General features: G+C 40.6%; 1 protein-coding gene across 2 annotated transcripts in view; it reads right to left on the bottom strand.

Annotated features, from left to right (window-relative positions):
* Window positions 1-13,526: 13,526 nt before the first annotated feature.
* The window catches only part of THSD4 (thrombospondin type 1 domain containing 4), a 450,024-nt gene continuing 442,848 nt past the window's right edge, over window positions 13,527-20,702 (bottom strand). For both annotated transcript variants that reach the window (XM_072148083.1, XM_072148084.1), the window contains 3 exons: window positions 17,624-17,803; window positions 16,968-17,112; window positions 13,527-16,311 (listed from right to left, as the gene is read on the bottom strand). In XM_072148083.1, the coding sequence (XP_072004184.1) occupies window positions 16,169-16,311; window positions 16,968-17,112; window positions 17,624-17,803 (468 nt within the window). In that variant the 3' untranslated portion in view covers window positions 13,527-16,168. The remainder of the gene's footprint in view (window positions 16,312-16,967; window positions 17,113-17,623; window positions 17,804-20,702) is intronic.

Raw genomic sequence — 20,702 nt, 5'->3', positions numbered from 1 at the left:
CCCCAAGCAGTTTCGGCCTCGATCGGACTCCGGTCCTTTCCTCTTCTGCAAGGAGACTGCATCCCTCTGGCTCTGCCCGCAGCTCCGTGAAGCTAAGGACACCCGGAGCGCGTCCATCGCGGAGGTCACATGGGCTGGCTGGCGTCCGACTCTGGTGATGACGTCCACCGGAAATGATGTAGCAGGATGTGACATCTCGATGGCGCGACCCGGAAGCAGGAGCGTGGAGCGGTAAGATTCAAAAAGCGAGGTATTCACGTTGATCTGAGGTCTAATGATCGTATGTCAGCCCTGACCCAGGTGCTTCCGAGATCAGACTCTATTCTAGGCATTTCCCAGCCGTTGAGGTTGGTCATATGCTATATATTTTGATCAATTGTGCCATATATGATATATGTCTATATCCATGTGTATGTTTCCTTAGAAACTTGTGCAGTGTATCCCTTACTCGAGCTACATCAAGGTACTCTTTTACTTATACACCACATTGTATGGATGTCAGAGGCTATCATGCATTTTTGTTAATATTTAGGCTTGCTGATACCAGTGATCCCACGATTGGGAATATGGAGGCACATGGCATGGAGGCTTTGGGCCTGGACCTCATATACTTGAACCCTGTAAGTGGGGTCATTTAGGGATAGGGTGGTGGGTCACCCGCTTATTCCCATATCATCACATGAGGTGTCCGATTAAGGACTAATTACTCCTCCTTCTCCTTGGTAGGATCCCAGGGAAAAGGAGAAGGATAAAGGGAGAGCTAAGGACAAAGATCAGTCAAGCAGAAAGAAAGCCACATCAAAAAAGTGCAACATGTGTCTAGAAAAACTACCTACTGATTACAAAAAACCAGTTTGCAAGAATTGTGTGGATAATTTACTTAGAGAGGAAAGAGCCTCGTTCGTAGATGAAATGCATAACTTTATCAGAGACTAAGTTAAAACTTCAGTTACAACGTTCATAGCGGCGTTAATCCATCAAGAACCTCCACATAAAAGACAACGGATTATAGAATCCATGTCGGATTCAGCATCAGACTCTGAAGGAACTGCAACTAAGGAATCCGTGGATAGGGATCCAGGCCCCTCAAATTCGGCAAGTAAGATGGAATCTAGATATCTACTGGCAACCGAAGATCTGGAACCACTTTTGAGAGCCATGCAGGATACCCTCAAAATAGAAGTAGAGGAGACCAAGACTATTCAGGATGTGCTATTCGGACTCCTTAAAGTCAAAAAGAGACGCGTGTTCCCGATCAACAACACCCTTAAGGAGTTAATACTGGAAGAATTGAGAGAGCCAGAAAACAGGATCTCCATTTCTAAAGAATTTAGAAACCGCCTTTCATTCGACGAATCAGAAACCAAAATTTGGAATTCTACGCCTAAAGTAGACATCCAGGTGACAAAAATGACCAAAAAAACAGACCTACCATTCGAAGACGCAATCCAATTAAAGGATCCCTTAGATAGGAAAGCGGACAGTCTTCTAAAAAAGACATGGGAGTGTGCCATGTTAAATTTAAAATCCAATATCGCCACAACATCCATGGCTCGTACCCTCTTCCACTGGATAACCGAATTAGAAAATCATGTCAGAGATGGCACTCCTAGGGAAATGCTGTTAAGTACCTTCCCCACATTGAGAGCGGCTACAGCTTTCATCGCAGACGCCTCAGCAGAAGGGGTAAGAATTAGCGCCAAAGAAGGGGCACTGTTTAATTCAGTCAGGAAGTCACTTTGGCTTCGCCAATGGACTGGAGATTTCAGTTCAAAGTCAAAACTATGTGGTATTCGGATCTGAATTAGACACGCTTCTAGAAAAAGCCGCGGATAGGAAGAAAGGCTTTCCAGAATCAAGAAGTAATCTAAGGAAACAGCCCTTTCAGGACTCCAAGGATAAGAAGCAGTCCTACAGAGGGAAAGACGAGCAGGGCAGCTGGAGCTACCCTAAAGGAGGAAGAGGAAGAGGTTTCCTCCTTAGTACCAGTAATTCTACACCAGCATACAGAAAACAATGACGCCAGAGTGGGAGGAAGATTGTTAAAATTCCATTCACAATGGGATCAAGTTACATCGAATCCCTGGATATTAAGTATTCTTCAGGAAGGTTACCATATAGAGCTAACCTCTCTTCCTCCCAAAAAGTTTTTCTTGACATAACAACCCTCAAAAAATCTCTCAGTCCTACTATGGTCGGAGATACAAAAATTGATCCAATTAGACGTGATCATCCCTGTGGCTCAGGAACATCAAAGGGAAGGACACTACTCTCCTATCTTCTTGATAAACCAAATGGCACATTCAGGATGATTTGCAACCTGAAGAACCTGAACAGATATGTACGCTACAGGAAATTCAAGATGGAAACAGTAAACTCAGCAGCTGTCTTGATCCAACCGGGAGCCTTCATGTGTATGATGGATCTAAGAGATGCATACTACCATGTGCCAATACATTCAGCCTCACAAAAATTCCTCAGGTTCGCAGTACTATCGCCCAGAGGAGAGGAAGTCCATTTTCAGTACAAGGTGCTGCCTTTTGGGATATCTTCGGCCCCAAGGATTTTCACAAAACTTATGGTCGAAGTGATAGCATTCCTCAGGTTAGTGGTGGCCAGTTCAAAACAAGAACTAATACATCACAGGGATGTCACAATAGTAACCCTACAACAATTAGGGTGGATAGTCAATTTGGAGAAATCCAAACTAACTCCAAGTACGAAGGTAGTCTTTTTAGGAACATTGTTGGATTCAATTCAGCAAATGTCCTTCTTACCACCAGAGAAGATAACAAATCTGATACAGCAGATTATAACATTTCAGAAAAGAAGTCAGTGCACAGTAAGAGAAGCCATGAGAGTCCTTGGGATTATGACATCGTGCATACAGTGTGTACAATGGAGCCAGAGTCACACAAGATCCCTTCAGCGTTGGGTATTGACCTCCTGGGACAAAAATCCCCAACACCTGAATAAAAAAATACAGATACCGGAAGTAGTCAAGCGATCCTTGGATTGGTAGAAGAACACTCCAAATCTAGAAAGAGGAATACCATGGCATCCCTTGCCAGTAATAAATATTCAGACGGATGCGAGTCAGTCAGGCTGGGGAGCAGACGTAGCAGGTCTCCCCACACAGGGATTATGGCCACGGTCAATCAAATCCTGGTCCTCAAATTACCGAGAATTGAGAGCAGCTTTAGAGACTTTAAGAGCCAGCACTCTAAAATTAAAGGGGAAACATGTAAGGATATACTCAGACAATACCACCATGGTGGCTTATCTTCGTCATCAAGGGGGTACCAGGAACTCCGATCTCTTCAGTCTTTCAGGGAAGATATTTGCGTGGGCGGAAATCAACATCTGCTCCCTCTCAGTCCCCAACCTAAAGGGGGAAGAGAACCTGATAGCGGACTATCTCAGTCGTCAGGTCATAGACCAAAACGAATGGTATCTGAACGAGAACATCTTTGTACGTCTCACACAAAGATGGGGACAACCAGCAATAGATCTCTTTGCCTCCAGCAAAAATGTGAAGGTTCCTAATTTCTTCTCTCTAGAACCAAAGACTCCGCTTGGTCAAAGAGATGCCTTCAGTCAGTCTTGGAGCGGGCCTCTGATGTACGCATTTCCTCCCATACCTCTCATAGCACGGGTCGTTCAGAACATTAGAGAGGACCAAGCAAGGGTTATTCTCATTGTACCCTGGTGGCCAAAGAGAAACTGGTTCCCGTGGTTAAGGAAGATGGCATTGGAAGAACCTATCATGCTGGAACCTCTAAACGACCTTCTATTCCAGGGTCCAGTGTACCACCCAAATCCACAGGCTCTCCAGCTCTCTGCATGGATCCTGAAAGGATGTTGTTGATATCCAAGGGATTATCGATTTAAGGTAATTTCCACGCTCAAGGCAAGCTGCAAGCCAGTTACTCACAAAATCTATTCCATGGGGAATATATGGGGAATATTTGTATCCTTTTGTGGTAGGACTCCTCCTAACCAGCTATCCCCTAACATTTCACAGGTGTTGGACTTCCTGCAAGCAGGATTCGACAAGGGCCTTAAGACAAGTTCTTTAAAAGTCCAAATCTCAGCCCTCAGCGCATTCTTCGACACCTCACTAGCAGAAAACAGGTGGATCCAAAGGTTTGTCAAAGCTACCGCTAGACTAAGGCCGCATATTAAACAAAATATCCCAAATTGGGATCTCAAATTAGTACTAAACCACCTCACGAAAGTACCATTTGAACCCCTAGAGACGGTTAAGATTAGAGAGCTGACGTTAAAACTTACCTTCCTTATAGCCATAACAACAGCTAGGCGTTTGGGAGAAATCCAGACCTTGTCAATCAAAGAGCCCTATCTTAAGATGTATGAGGACAGGGTTGTGCTAATGTTAGATAAAACCTTCACACCAAAGGTGGCCTCATCCTTTCACCGTAACCAAGAAATTATTCTACCTTCCTTTTGTCAGAACCCAAGACATGCCAGAGAATCAGAGTGGCATACATTGGACGTCAGAAGATACCTTCTACATTATCTTGAATTTACCAAGTCTTGGAGAAAAGATGACAACATTCTCCTACAATTCAAAGGAAAAAAAAAGGGCAAAAAAGCTTCAAAAGCGTCCATTGCGAGATGGATCCGAACTGTCATCAAAGAAGCTTATGATGCCAACAACTTGGACATTCCGGGGACTGTTAGGGCCCACTCAACCAGAGGAGTGGCAGCCTCTTGGGCTGAGAAACGGGTGCCTCACTAGAGGATATATGTAGAGCAGTTACCTGGTCTAGTCAGCTAACTTTTGCCGAACACTATAGGCTAGATGTTCAGAGTGCTAGAGACCAATCCTTCGGAAGGAAGGTCTTGCAAGCTGTTGTCCCCCCCCTAATTGGTTATCTGGTACATCTCCAGTTGGGGCCGTCAAGGGGGACGCTATGGAAAAGGAAAATTATTCTCACCGTTAAAAGTGCCTTAGAAAAATTGCCTATTTGTTCTGTGTGTAATAGTATCATACAATAAATGGGTTGCATCCAAGGCCGGTGTAGTTATTTGGTAGCCACTGGAGTACGGATGCAGGGGTGGGGTATTAACCTCTCTGCTTCCAGTCCCTACAGAGGTCAAGGGTCATCCTCCAGTTGGGGCCGTCATGGTGGACTATTGGAAACCGAATTAACGGTGAGAATAATTCTCCTTTTTCTGACCTATGGTCAGATTCTTCTTATGAATAGGGGTAGGGGTTGCCAACAAGTATCTCTCACCAAGACCACCTCCTGTACCTTCATGTCTCTATGCCACCCACTGATTGTTCTTCCCACAGCACATGTACTGTCTCCACCTGTCCTCTCCCTATTTATATTGCCACATTAAATTTGGCCACATCACATGTTACCTTCCTATTTACCTGGTAAATTACCCTCTGTGCTGCCCCTCTTACCCCTATCACATGATTCACATGTCATTCCCCTATTAATACACTCAAAACAGAGCCTGGCCCTCTTGTTTTCCCTCTGTCCTCACTAAAATCACTGACTGTGATGTCATTGACTGTGGCTACTTGAGGCACTGTGTCTATAAGCTAGGGTGGGGCCACCACCCTAACCTGGCTACTGTGAGCCCACTGTTATTAAATTGGCTACTATTTAACCATTGTTACTATATTGGGTTGTGTTTGAAACCTGTTACTATATTGATTAGTTTGAAGGCACTGTTAATATAATGGCTAGTGTGGGGGCATTATGACTATAATTGGCTGTTATCAGGCATTATTACTATGTTGGCTACTGTAGGGACATTATTACTGATACTGTACTAGCTTTGTGGATGCACTGTTACTATTTTGGCTATTGTGGGAGCACTATTACTATATTGGCTACTGTGGGGGGACTATTATTGAATGATCTCAGGTAGAGCAAGAGCACAGTATTAAAGGAGTATTAAAGGGGCTTTCCCACAAATTCAAGTTCGGCCCTATTCACAGCATAGGGCTTAACTTGTTGATCGGTGGGGGTGTAAGTGATGAGACCCCCACAGATCACAAAAACGAGGGGTCGGATGGGATCCCACATACCTCAGTCAGACCCCTCGTCGTTCCATGAGAATAATGGAGCAGACAGCCGCACATGACCGTTCTGCTCCATACATCTCAATGGAGCCGATGGAAATTTAATTAATATAAATTTAACCTGAAATTCCTGATGGCAGCATATAAGTACAAAACCCTTTGCAGTAAACACATGCAGCTATTTTTTTCTTATAGATCTATAATGTAGGGAGATATGGAACTCTATATCAGAACATGGGAGCTTTGCCAACAATAAAGTTAACGGCATATGGACTTTAAAAACACCTGATAATAAAAGTGGAAATTCACTGGAAGATGAGCAGCAGTGAGAACAAGCTACTGACCATTGTACCATTAGTTCATTAAAGCCTAGAATTTATAGCTGGACATAAAATGACATCAGGGACGTGCTAGATGTAATTAGGTAATAATGTATTTAGAGTAAGGTAATTATTTAATTATCTCCTGCAATGAGTGAAGAGGTTGCCAATGTGTTCCTATTAATAATTCGACATTGGCCACTACATTTAATATGCCCATAAGACATAGCAAGACCAAAGCAATGTGAAAAGGGCTATTTTATGCCAATTTGTTAAGGATGTTTATGCAGTGAAAATTTATGGATTTGAAACGCATTGCCCATCAATAAGATTAAATGCTTCAACATGCAAGTCAAGCACTACATGCCAAGGAGCACATTTATCATTTATGATACCTGGTCTAGAACAGTTTTTAACACCTCCTTTCGTGTACAACATATATCACTGCAATGGTAAGCATGCCAATTTTATAAATACTCTGAGTTTCATAAGTGTTGCAGGCGATTCATCTTCTCCAAATGATCCAAGAGAAAGTTTACAAATTAAGTTACATAAGATTAATGTGGTTTTATTGCATATTTTGTTCATTACTCTGCTACATTATTCATTATATAGCAGTTCTGTAATCATTATACCTCAGCTAAGAGACAGGCCATACATCAGTTCAATCCATGAATACAGCAAAATATATCAACTAAAAATATACTCTTTCAGACCATTTGTTTGTTATTTACTGGTTATTCAGTGGAACATTAAAGGGGTATTGCCATCAGCATTTACAGAATCCTTAAATGATACAAGGTTTACTGTTAATTCCAAGAAAACCACCACACTGCAATTTTCCATGATTGCTATCATTTTCCTTGGAATTGACATGCTGGTTGGAGAACCTTCCCACAAAACACTAGCACATTATCAAAGAAAATTGTAGCAGCAAAGAAAATAGGGTACTATAGGGGAGGTAACGTCGAAAAAAAGAGAATTTTTGGAGTTTATCTAAAAAAAAATCCAATTTTATTGTGTACAAAATGTAATTAATTCATAAAAAGTAGTTTGTTTCATTCATCATAATAATTAGGACAATCATTGCCCCAGATGGAAGGGGGCAGGCTCAGGATACATAAGTCCCCTCAGATATCCAAAATCAATTGTAACCCCTATAACAAGCTTAGCATAAGATTCCATACATGGATTATACTTTACAGTGTGCTTTCATAAGGGTGGTTATCTATCAAATTCACAAAACCGGAAGAACCTTCCAGCTTCAATGCCTCTTGGCATCATAATAAACACTCACCCGAAAGAATTTTAGAAGAGGATAGTGGACAATCCTGGGAGTCCAATATGAACACCCCCACACACGTTTCGCACCTGGTGCTTCTTTAGGAGAATGTAGCACATTATACACGGTCTATTATCTGAGGAAGGGTGTACGGCACCCAAAACGTATCATAAAGACAACACCTTTTTATTATTTTATAGCCTTTTAAAAATTTACTATTCATTTTGTAAGTTGCATTTGAATTAGTAATTTTTTCTGACATGAATAGTCCAAACTGGTGTACTGGGGTACATGTGTTTTGGGTCATGGGAGCTGTATGACACCAGCCATCAACTTGTTAATCTTATTAAGGAAAGCAGGATCCTCAAGAAGCTGAATCTTGGGAAGGGGGTAGGCTTGCTCTGCAAGGCTTAACCCCTTCCGTTCTAGGAGGACCCCCTTTTGCCTTCAGAACTGCCTCAATTCTTCGTGGCATAGATTCAACAAGGTGCTGGAAGCATTCCTCAGAGATTTTGGTCCATATTGACATGATGGCATCGCACAGTTACCGCAGATTTGTCGGCTACACATCCATGATGCGAATCTCCCGTTCCACCACATCCCAAAGATGCTCTATTGAATTGAGATCTGGTGACTGTGGAGGCCATTTGAGTACAGTGAACTCATTGTCATGTTCAAGAAACCAGTCTGAGATGATTCCAGCTTTATGACATGGGGCATTATCCTGCTGAAAGTAGCCATCAGATGTTGGGTACATTGTGGTCATAAAGGGATGAACATGGTCAGCAACAATACTCAGGTAGGCTGTGGCGTTTGTAACGATGCTCAATTGGTACCAAGGGGCCCAAAGAGTGCCAAGAAAATATTCCCCACACCATGACACCACCACCACCAGCCTGAACCGTTGATACAAGGCAGGATGGATGCATGCTTTCATGTTGTTTCTGACCCTACCATCCGAATGTTGCAGCAGAAATCGAGACTCATCAGACCAGGCAACGTTTTTCCAAACTTCTACTGTCCAATTTCGATGAGCTTGTGCAAATTGTAGCCTCAGTTTCCTGTTCTTAGCTGAAAGGAGTGGCACCCGGTGTGGTCTTCTGCTGCTGTAGCCCATCTGCCTCAAAGTTTGACGTACTGTGCGTTCAGAGATGCTCTTCTGCCTACCTTGGTTGTAACGGGTGGCGATTTGAGTCACTGTTGCCTTTCTATCAGCTCGAACCAGTCTGCCCATTCATATATATATATATATAATATATATATGAGTGCTTTTATTTACTGTGTTTTCTGTAAGCCAATTTGCAGCTAGCACACATGCGGGATATTAGAACACTGTACTCCCACCTTGTGTAAAGAGTCAGCCCCTATAATCTTATTCTTCATATTTATTACAACCAAATGGTCTTTTTGGTCAGAGGTTATTGCTTTTACAGTATAAGAGATACCATCCACCCAATCAGGTCTTAGATTTAGACCAGTTGCCCACGACCCAAGTGCCAAATCAAATAGTTACAATTTGATCAGAGTTGGTCAGATTTTATTATTTCTATATGACCATCAGTTTTTAAAGTCCTAGTGTCATCTAAGTAGTTTCATATTTTCACAGCTCTGTGTGACTTTCTTGAAAAACATACATGGAGCCTTTTTAAGGCTCACATTGACTTTAATGGGTGAGTTTTATGCACAACATGGGTCAGAATACCATATGATACATTTTTCTATGATATTATCGGACTTGTTCATATCAATAGACTATCGAGTTAGAATTCTACACTCACCGGCCACTTTATTAGGTACACCTGTCCAACTGCTCGTTAACACTTAATTTCTAATCAGCCAATCACATGGCGGCAACTCAGTGCATTTAGGCATGTAGACATGGTCAAGACAATCTCCTGCAGTTCAAACCGAGCATCAGTATGGGGAAGAAAGGTGATTTGAGGCCTTTGAACGTGGCATGGTTGTTGGTGCCAGAAGGGCTGGTCTGAGTATTTCAGAAACTGCTGATCTACTGGGATTTTCACGCACAACCATCTCTAGGGTTTACAGAGAATGGTCCGAAAAATAAAAAACATCCAGTGAGCGGCAGTTCTGTGGGCGGAAATGCCTTGTTGATGCCAGAGGTCAGAGGAGAATGGGCAGACTGGTTAGAGCTGATAGAAAGGCAACAGTGACTCAAATTGCCACCCGTTACAACCAAGGTAGGCAGAAGAGCATCTCTGAACGCACAGTACATCGAACTTTGAGGTAGATGGGCTACAGCAGCAGAAGACCACAACGGGTGCCACTCCTTTCAGCTAAGAACAGGAAACTGAGGCTACAATTTGCACAAGCTCATCGGAATTGGACAGTAGAAGATTGGAAAAACGACATTCGGATGGTAGGGTCAGAATTTGGCGTCAACAACATGAAAGCATGGATCCATCCTGCCTTGTATCAACGGTTCAGGCTGGTGGTGGTGGTGTCATGGTGTGGGGACTATTTTCTTGGCACTCTTTGGGCCCCTTGGTACCAATTGAGCATCATTGCAACGCCACAGCCTACCTGAGTATTGTTGCTGACCATGTCCATCCCTTTATGACCACAATGTACCCAACATCTGATGGCTACTTTCAGCAGGATAATGCGCCATGTCATAAAGCTGGAATCATCTCAGACTGGTTTCTTGGACATGACAATGAGTTCACTGTACTCAAATGGCCTCCACAGTCACCAGATCTCAATCCAATAGAGCATCTTTGGGATGTGGTGGAACGGGAGATTCGCATCATGGATGTGCAGCCGACAAATCTGCGGCAACTGTGTGATGCCATCATGTCAATATGGACCAAAATCTCTGAGGAATGCTTCCAGCACCTTGTTGAATCTATGCCACGAAGAATTGAGGCAGTTCTGAAGGCAAAAGGGGGTCCAACCCGTTACTAGCATGGTGTACCTAATAAAGTGGCCGGTGAGTGTATATAAGAGCTGACCGATGTAGACTAGGACAATAGCCATACAAGAAAATCTTTAATGGGCAAGGGACCTTAGAGTTCTTAAAAAAGCCATAATCTAAGCTCAGATTTTAGATAATGTTATAAGTCATTAAGCCATCAATATATTAAGTGTTAATCATTATGCAGCTGGCATTTGTATTGGGCTCTAGTAAGATAAAAAAAAATGTAGTCTCCTGCCAGGTGCTGATATCTATGTGTAGCAATTCATAAATGCACTTACCAGTCACAACATTATCTAATACCCTTTATTGCACCCAAGCGACTTTGCCCCATCAAAACATTGGCTGCACATGACCTTTGAAGGAGCAGTAATGACACCATTACATTAGCATTAGAGCCTTCAAGTCCTGTGAGTTCAGCTTTGATGTATAAGGAATCATTTTTTTCAGCATAACCCAAAGATTCTCATTCAGTCAAAACCTAGAACTAGTCTTTATTACATAATTCAAACTTTTCCTGAACAATATTTTCAGTGCTGCTGAATGCATTATCTTGCTGAAAAACAGGAATATTCAATGAGATTTGTCTTTTTTCAGACATTTTGACCTGGCTTAGGCTTTCTTCCTTATTTATTGCAGTGGCACATTTTTTCTGCGTCCAACCTGTCCATTTCAAGAAGTGACAGTTTTTTTTTAATGACAAGATAAATATATATTGCATATACCTGTAGTTTATTGCTTTACTTTTATATTGCTTAACCTTTGTGTAGGTGCCAAGGTTATCTGGAACAGGGGGAGGGGGCTTTGTAGGGAAAGCTGGAGGGAGCATCGTCTTCACCGGATGGGGTTCTAAGGATGATGTCCTGGGGGGATACAGATGGGGAACACAGGAGAAAGGTGGAAGGCCAAATATGTTCTAGGGAGGAGGAACAGAACAGTCTCAGGTTATTAAACAATATATTCTACCTTATGGTTGCAGGTGCTGGTTGTATTGGTAAGACGATATTCATGTAACTACTTATCAGCTCCTTTAACTGTTGAGTAGTTTATTATTTACATGGTCTTACAATTACAATCAGGGGACCCTCAGTGAAAATGAGCTCTACACCTGATGATGTGTGAAATAAGCCTAAAAAGAAAATGAATATTATACAAAGGATAAAAGTCATGAATTTCAGCTTAGGTAATAATGTATTCCAAAAACCACCTCGCTGTTTAAATTTCAGACTGACAGATGCCCAAACCTCTAGTGTTCTGTTTAAGAAGTTAACTTCGGCTATGCATCCAACATTAAGCCTAATGTCACTATAGCAGTTGCAAAAACATATTATATTTAGTATTAATTATATCACCATGTTTATTTTCTCCCTGCAGCTTCTCTCGGCAGTCACTTGTATACATCCAGCTACTGCTGACACTCAATGCTTTCTGCTATATAATAGAATTAGTCTTATACTCAAAACCCTATAAAACAAGGGGATATATTGGAATGTAGGGGCATTGCTTAAAGACAATCTACCATCAAAATTCAAGGATGTTGAACTAGGGACGCTTACTCATAGTCCAGGCACTGTGCCTATGGTAATTCTCTTATATTTGTTAACCATCACCTCCTTACTTCTAAAATCAACTTTTTATTAACTTTCTCTGTGTTGTGGCTTCATAGACTGTTACACTGTCTCATTTTCCCCCCTGTTCCCTCAGCACTTGTGTGACAGCATAAGTAGAGGCTCATGTCAAAGTTGATGTCAGGCTACATGCACACTGCCGTGAGCCCGCCGCACCGTAGCACAGCGGGCACACGGCAGCGCGGGAAGAGGAGGAGGAGGTGAGCTCAGCTCACCCCCGCCCCTCTCCATAGCGATATATGGCCGCGGCACCGTAATACGGGAAAAGATAGGACATGTCCTATTTTTTCCCTGGCTACGAAGCGGTACAGTGCCGCATGTGTGCTGCAACGTAGCGCTCCCGTAGGGCACCGTGAGCCCATAGAAGTGTATGGGGGACGTATATAGCCCGCATATACGTTGGCCGTATATACATCCCCCACACTGTAGTGTGAATGTAGCCTTAGAAGGAAAATGGCCATGGATAACAAAAATAAGATTACCACAGTCATAATGCCTGGGTTTATGAGTAATTGCCCCTGGTTTATCAGGATGGATTTTGATGGCAGATTTGCTTTATAACCTTTATGCTGAAAGTTACAGTGAGTCGCTCATCAGGTTAACTTATAGTGGCTTTCCCACGAACTAAAGTTAGGATAGGGCCTAACTTGCTAATTGGTGGGGGTCTTAGTGCCGAGACCCCCACAGATTGCGAAAACGAGGGGTTCAATGGTGTCCCACGTACCTCTGTCAAACCCCTCGCCGCTACGTCAGACTAAAGGAGCAGACAGCAGCGCATGACCATTCTTCATCTATTAATCTCTATGGAGCTGATGGAAATTGCCGAGCGCCGCGCTCACCATTCTCCATCAGCTCCATAGAGATTAATGGAGCAGAACGATCATTAGCGGCAAGGAGTGTGATGGACCCCTAATTTTTGTGATCTGTGGGGGTCTCAGCACTGAGACAATGGATAGGGCCTAACTTTAGTTTGTGGGAAAACCCCTTTAAGTCTTTATGCTGTACTAGATTTCACGTAAGTCACAGAGGGAGTTCCCAAGCGAGGGACTTTTCCTTTCAACTAGAGCCACTCTTTTTCATGCCAAACTGTAAATGTTGATAGCTGCTAAGTAATAGCACTACTGCTTAGTACTATAGGCACTTCATACAATGCAACTCCATAACAGCCAAATACACTAAGATACAGTCCAAGTCTATAAATATGCGGCTCTAGGCGAAATATCTTCAGTCTTCATACATGTTCATACAGTACATGTCAAAATCATCATACACAAAGATCATGTCTCATTTCAGCTAGTTAATTCAGATGGTCTTTAATGAAATCTATAGTCTTTAAATTCAATTGTTCATTTAGAACTGAGTGCTGCATTAAAAGAATACAGGTCAAGGAACATGAAATAAATTAAAGGAGATGTATGACATTAAAAAACGAGTGAGCGTTTATGTATGGACTGTGTCTGGTAGTGCGATGTTCACATCAGGCCAATTTAAACTGAATCTACCTCATCCAGCCATAATAAAACCACCACTGTTTAGGGCACTTTATAAGGTATACAAACATACCTGTGCTGTTTTCCAGCAATCTGTCATTTTGAAGAAAATTCCACTGTTATCTAGATGTAAATTACCTTTCTGGTGCACTAACTTAGGGGCTTGTCTGCAGGTCTTTCTGCAAGCAATGTCAAACACTGTGCACAAAAGGGGTGTTACTTGCTTCTGGGTAGCATAAAAATTGTTCACCAGAAGGGTTGACATTTTTACACTGAAAAAGCAATCCTGGAAACTATGAACCTGTGAGTCTAACAGCAGTTGTTGGAAAAATATTTAAGGGGTTTATTAGAGATGCTATTCTGGAGTGTCTCACTCTACATAAGTGCATCAGTTTATCATCTGATCAGCTTCTAAGAGGAAGTAAGTTCTAGACTAACCCTTGGGGAGGTTGTGGATGCTGTGTATCTGGACTTTTCAAAGGTATTTGATACAGTGCCGCATAAAAGTTTGGTACATACTGCTGGGACTAGTGTATTTAGGTAAGCAAATGGCTTAGTGATAGAAAACAGAGGGTTGTCATTAATGGCACATTCTCAGTTTGGGCTGAAGTTACAAATGGAGTGCCACAGAGGTTAGTATTGGGACCACTTCTTTTTAATATATTTATTAATGACCTCTTAGGGGGTTATTGATGATCCAGGGAGTTATTCTGACCAAGATATTAGGGCACAGTAAGAAAATGTTCCCTTCTTTGAGCCAATTGGCATCAATGTTGCAGGGTTTTTGCCTTATAAGCACAGTATAATTTAATAGGTTGGACTTGATGGATTGATGTCTTTTTCTAGAATTTATATATTTACAATGGAAAGCTCATTTGTATAAATATTTTTAAAAAACAGATCCGGTGACTGAAAAACAGGTATAATAAATGTTGGAGTGCATGCTGGCACTGCAGTTCGACCAGCAGAAGGGGAGTCCTTACATCATATTTCTGGATGATACAAGGGCTACACACATTAGTATGCAACCAGCCTTACTTAGGACAGTTGACGACAAGCAAGTTCAGTCCAAGAAAAACGCTCAGTGTGTTGAAGGAATTTCCCAAACGGAATCTTGTATCACTGGACTGTACTTACTTGCAGAGTTCAGTCCAGTGGTACAAGGTTCAGTCCAGAAAATCCGTTTAGTACACAGACCGTATTTTTTGGATCAAACATGCTATGGGCAACTGGCCTTAGGCTCCACCTAAGTACCAGACTCAGCCCAACAAAATAAGTAGCAAAATTTCATACAACCTCTTTAATTGTTGTCAGAAAATACAGGATTTTGTAATCTCCAAATACAATTGAAAAAGTAAAAAAAAAAAATACAAACATTTTATGCACATATAGTTTTCATGCGAGAAGGTGTAAAGTAAACAAGTTCATGTCATTAAGTAGATAGCAAAAATTACAGCTGTAGTTCTCATGAAGGCAAATTGAGATAAAATAGTAGTACACAATGGGGCAGATTTATCAAGCAGTCTGAAAGTCAGAATATTTCCAGTTGCCCATGGCAACCAATCACAGCTCAGCTTTCATTTCACCAGTGCTCATGAATATTTTAAAGGGGAGCTGTGATTGGTTGCCATGGGCAATTGGAAATATTCTGACTTTCAGACTGCTTGATAAATCTGCCCCAATGTATCTGGATGTGACCTGGCCTGCAGTTCATAATTCTGATCTTCCATCTTAAAATAAGAAAAGCATAAAAATGTATCCAAAGAATCAAAATGAAAAGAATAAACTATTGTCTGTTGTAAAGAAACTGTATATACAGTGCACATGTCAAGGAGCAATGACTGGTAAGATGGGATATTTTCCTAAATGAATGTTCGTTTTGTAGGTTTATACAATAGTTACAATGCAGCTTCTAAGATTACAAACGGTGACCCACAAATTATAAAATCCTTTACCAAAAACCCGACACATTTATGTTCCAACATATTCCATGAATCTGACAGGAGCAGAAAGACTGCAGCATTTCCATTTTTTTTTATATAAAATCATTATTTACAAGATTATTAAACCAAAATCCCCATCTAATGAAACTACAAGAATTTTTTGATTATTTACAGAACACAAAATACCCACAATTACTCCGAGTAAAAAAATAGATGCCAAATCTGTGCCTCTTTATTTGGCTCCTCTAACTGGCAAAGAATGGGTATCGTATTGTTCCAACAGTGTGCACAAAGTCAAGTTTAAAATAGTGTGAAAAAAATCTCAGCTCAGATTATTTTAAAAAAATTCCTATAAAAGTTTCAACAATTTAAAGAGCAATGTCGCTGGTAATGAAGTCCCACGTGGCTTTAGATGCAAAGTTTATTCTGTACAACTAGAGGCAAGGAAGTCAGATCAATAACTGTCACTGTTTAGCTGCTGCCTCCTGTCTTGGGTTCAGTAGTTGTTATCTTCCTCCTGGGAATCCTGATTGCCTGCTCGCTGCTTTCACACAGGAAGCACAACAAGCAGTCTTGTAATAGGCATATACACACAGCCTGGCCTGTACCACCACATTGCAGTTGTAGTATTTATCTTTGCATTGTTCATCTGTTGGAAAAGAAAAAAAGAAACATCTTAGAGGCAATGCCTATATATATAAAAAAGTTTTATTTGGAACCTTATTTTATAGTTGCTTAAAGTGAACCTGTCAGAATGAAACTGCATTATAATCTGCCGAAAGCATGTTATAGAGCAGGAGGAGTGGAGCAGTAATTGACTGATATCCCTCTGGGCAAAGCAAGACTTGGAAAGCTAAGCTCACAATGTGCAGAGGTTTCAATGGGGGGGTCGTGAATCTTTATTTCTGCTAGTTTATTTGTCTAATTTTTGCAATTTTTGTGACTTTTTCACAGCGACTTTTGTACACCTTGTTCTGCACCTTGTGCAGTGTGCCTTATGTATCTTTATTGTCCAGATATTCCGTGCAACTTTTCACTTATAAATTACTCTCTTATTTTTGCAACTTTTAAGGTGCAAATCTGCATCTGGTCCAGGGCAAACGCAAAGTAATATATTTTTTTTCATGGACTCTGTTTTAACATATAAATTGGAGTTATTTCACATGCTTTAAATGTTTAAAATTTTGCACATAAACCTGTTGGTCATTCACTAACACTAATATTTTAGAATATTTTATTGCCAATGCAATATTTTATTATGCTTCAATAAAATTAGAAATGAGAACAATTTACCAACAGGATTACCTATTTGTGGAATGCACTCTTGAGTGTTGCATGGTTCAGAGTCCGCTGGTTTAAGGTCTGCTTCACACTTATCACTGTGTGACATGTCATCTGCCAAGCAACGAACCTCTCGAACCCGAAAACCTCCTTCGCAAGATTTTGAGCACTAAAGATAACAGAGCATCACAATATTTATTCCAATAGCAATAATTAGTGAATAGTAATCAGCGGTATATGCATCAAAATGTTCACAACATCTTCCCATTCACAATATTAAAAATTATCTCAAATGACGTGGACCCATAGACCTCTATAATTATCCGTGACCCGCAAAAAAATTTGGACGTGCATGAAAAAAAATAGGACAGGTGTTACATTTTTTTCAGTAGACCATTGATAAAAAACTGACATGCAAAAAAAAATTGTAGAAAATAAAGGTCAGTGTCTGTAAAAATTAATGAAGGTATGAACTCGGTCTAAAATGTTAAAACATTTGCAGTAAGCAAACTATAATATGTAGAAGCGTGTGTAGAAGCATTAAAAATAAGCATATTTTTTTCTACATTTACTTCTCCCCAAGTTGACGTCACCCAAAGGAAAAAAAAGAATCATTGGTCGTTTCTAGAAATGAAACCAAGAAAAAGTCTGTGAACTTCAGATAAATAGAAATAACTTACTGTACTCCAGTCAGTAAAGAACCATTTTGCCCCGCATGATTTGAGTAAACAGGACTGCTGATTGGGAGGGCGCTCCAGATAGGAACAATCTTGTGGCTTCACAACTGTAAAACTGTTGGACGATTTGCGAATGCAGATTACATCTCTCTGCTGGGTTCCACTTCCACATTCAACAGAACACTATGGAAGGTAGAAATGTATAGGTTATTTTACACCTAACTCTAAATACAGATGAAAATGTTGTCTATAATATACAAATATATAGATGGGCATCTTCACTAATAGTTTGGAGGAAAGTTACCAGCAGGATCCTGTAACCTAAATCAAAGAAACTTACATCTTCTATTTCTTTCTGAAATAGTTATTTTTAACATTATACTAATGAAATGTGAAACCGATGTCACTTAATCATGCGCAAACCTTCAACCAAGTCACAGAGTTTGTAACTTCACCTGCAAAGGCACATGAATAATTTAGAGACGACAGAGCGTGGAGGTTCTCTGGCAACACCCCCCAGACGCCCTCAGGCTCATTAGCATAATTTTAAAAGAAATTTATTTAGCAAAATAACTCCACCTGAAAGTAAGGGGAAACTTTGGTGTGGATTACAGAATCCTGTTGGAAGCTTTCCTTTAAGGACAACATTATTATGACGTACAATATTAAGTCTTGTCCTACACAGAATTGTACACAAGATTCCATGTGTAACTGACTAATCATTAAACAAATCATTATGCAAATCATTAAACACTAGGGGGAATTTGTCATGGCTCCAAGTGGCTGTGGAGTGGGTGTATGTTATAGAACATATATTAAGCGGTGGAGACTCTCAGTTTATCCGGCGACATGCTCCATTGGTGGGAACGTTAAGACTGATGCACAATGAGACATCTCTTGATAAATTCCCCACTTAATCCTTACAGTTTATTGCATTTAATCATTTTAGCTAACCACATGATTTTTTTACTGTTTCTGATTTGTTTCCAAGCAGTATATATCTCTCTTACAGAACCTATTTAGAATGTGTTCAAAATGTGTTATTTATAGTAGGGTATAATTTCTGTAAATTGTGTGTGGATTGATGGCATATACAATGAAACCACTTGCACATTTACTAACGGCTTTGCTCCAGTTTTCTGACGGTTCTTTTTAGTGTAAACTGCTTGCACGGGTATTTAAGAAGTGTCTGCACCACAAATGTCATGGCCGCGACCGTTTGTGGCGCAGCAGCACTAGTAGTAAATTGGGGGTGTATCGTTGCTAAGTCGGACCATGCAACCAGATTTAACATGCAAAGTCTGTCACACGTTAAAGGTGAACTCTGTCGGGCCAGTGCAGGGAAGCGCCAGCTTCATGATTTCTGGTGCACGTTCTTACTGAATCTGTTGCACCCATCATTAGAATGTGAGAAACTGCACTAAAAGTGCTCTGCCCGTGTATAAGTAAATGTGCCCCATTGTGGTCTGTATATGCTCTGTAGTTTTCTAATTTTCTAAAAACCAAATAAAATTACAAATACAAAAATGTTCTATTTATTTTGTGTTTTTTATCTTTATGTTGTCACAGGCTATGGTACAGAAGTTTTCTCCTTTTCTGCTCAAAAAAAAATTGGCCTTCCTAAAGCTTAGTGAATTTGTAGCATCCCCCCACTAATGGCTTCTTGAAACATTCCAAGTGGTAAACATTTATTAAAACTAGTCCACAGAAACCAAAGCACCCAAACAGGCTCTTATTTTTCAGAGGCCCCTTTAAAATTTAACTGGAATATGGGATATTTTACACAAAACGTAAAGAACATCTGGCTGGTAAAATATTTGGACTTAAAAATGCAAAAGAATTTTAAAAGTTAGCCCTTTCATTTAGTAAAGAATGTCATGATCATTCTAAATGTGTTGGGTTTTACGAGCAAATATTCTTATATTTATAAGCACACCTTCTCCCATCATGTAATTTAATAGGACATATAATATAATGGATTTTGGAATGAAAGACCCAACAGCACAATAATGTTTTATTAATATTTCACACTACAAACAAAGATAAACATATTTAATCATCAGTACAAGCAGCTGGTCCTTCAAATTATTTGGACTGAATTATTTTTAGGCAAATTCTACTGTGTATACCCACTTCATACTAAGCTAGCATAAGGATGTTAATAATAATTAGTTTTATAACAACATTTTTGCTTTAGTAAAATATCAAATCCCAAATATAAATGGGTCTGCACCACTAATATGTAATTATCAATTATCAACACACCAGTAAACAATTTATAAAGTACTAAGATAAGGCGTGCATAAGGAAAAATATAGACAAATCTTTATTAGCTCAATACAGACATACATATATATATATGTATATATATATATATATGTATATAATATGAAAAGGTAAGTTAAAACAATCTAAAAATGTGATAAGACACATGAAATTCATATGGATACTAACCAGTATCGTAGTGTCCATGAATAGCCACACATGTATATGTGTACCATGTGATCCCCCTCAAATAAGCAATAAGGCATCCAAAATAGACAATGGGGGTCATTTACTAAGGGCCTGATTCGCGTTTTCCCCACGTGTTACCCGAATATTTCTGATTTGCACCAATTTCCCCTGAATTGCCCCGGGATTTTGGCGCACGCGATCGGATTGTGCCGCATCGGCGCTGGCATGCACGCGATGGAAATCGGGGGTCGTGGCCGAACGAAGACCCGACGGATTCAGAAAAACCGCCGTATTTTTTTAAAAAAAGTGTTGCGAGACTCGCGCTTACCTCCACCTGGAAGAGGCCGGTGAACTTGAGTGCATTTCGGCGGGCCTGGGGGAATTTCAGCGCAGCAGCGCCACCTGGTGGACGTCGCAGGAACTACCTTAGTGAATCCCGGCCGGACCCGAATCCACTGCAGAGAACCCGCCGCTGGATCACGAATGGGCCGGGTAAGTAAATATGCCCCAATGTTTAGAAAATGAATAGTACTAGCATTGTGAGTACCAGTAGAGCCAAACATAACAATGACTTAAATCCTAGTAAGCCCATCAGTTCGTAAGATAATCACAGTAAATAGATAGTAAC

The sequence above is a fragment of the Engystomops pustulosus genome, chromosome 4 (assembly GCF_040894005.1).
Source record: "Engystomops pustulosus chromosome 4, aEngPut4.maternal, whole genome shotgun sequence".
In the NCBI taxonomy this organism is placed as follows: domain Eukaryota; kingdom Metazoa; phylum Chordata; class Amphibia; order Anura; family Leptodactylidae; genus Engystomops; species Engystomops pustulosus.
Note: the sequence above shows the minus strand (reverse complement) of the source record. Positions and strands in the feature narration are given on the sequence as shown.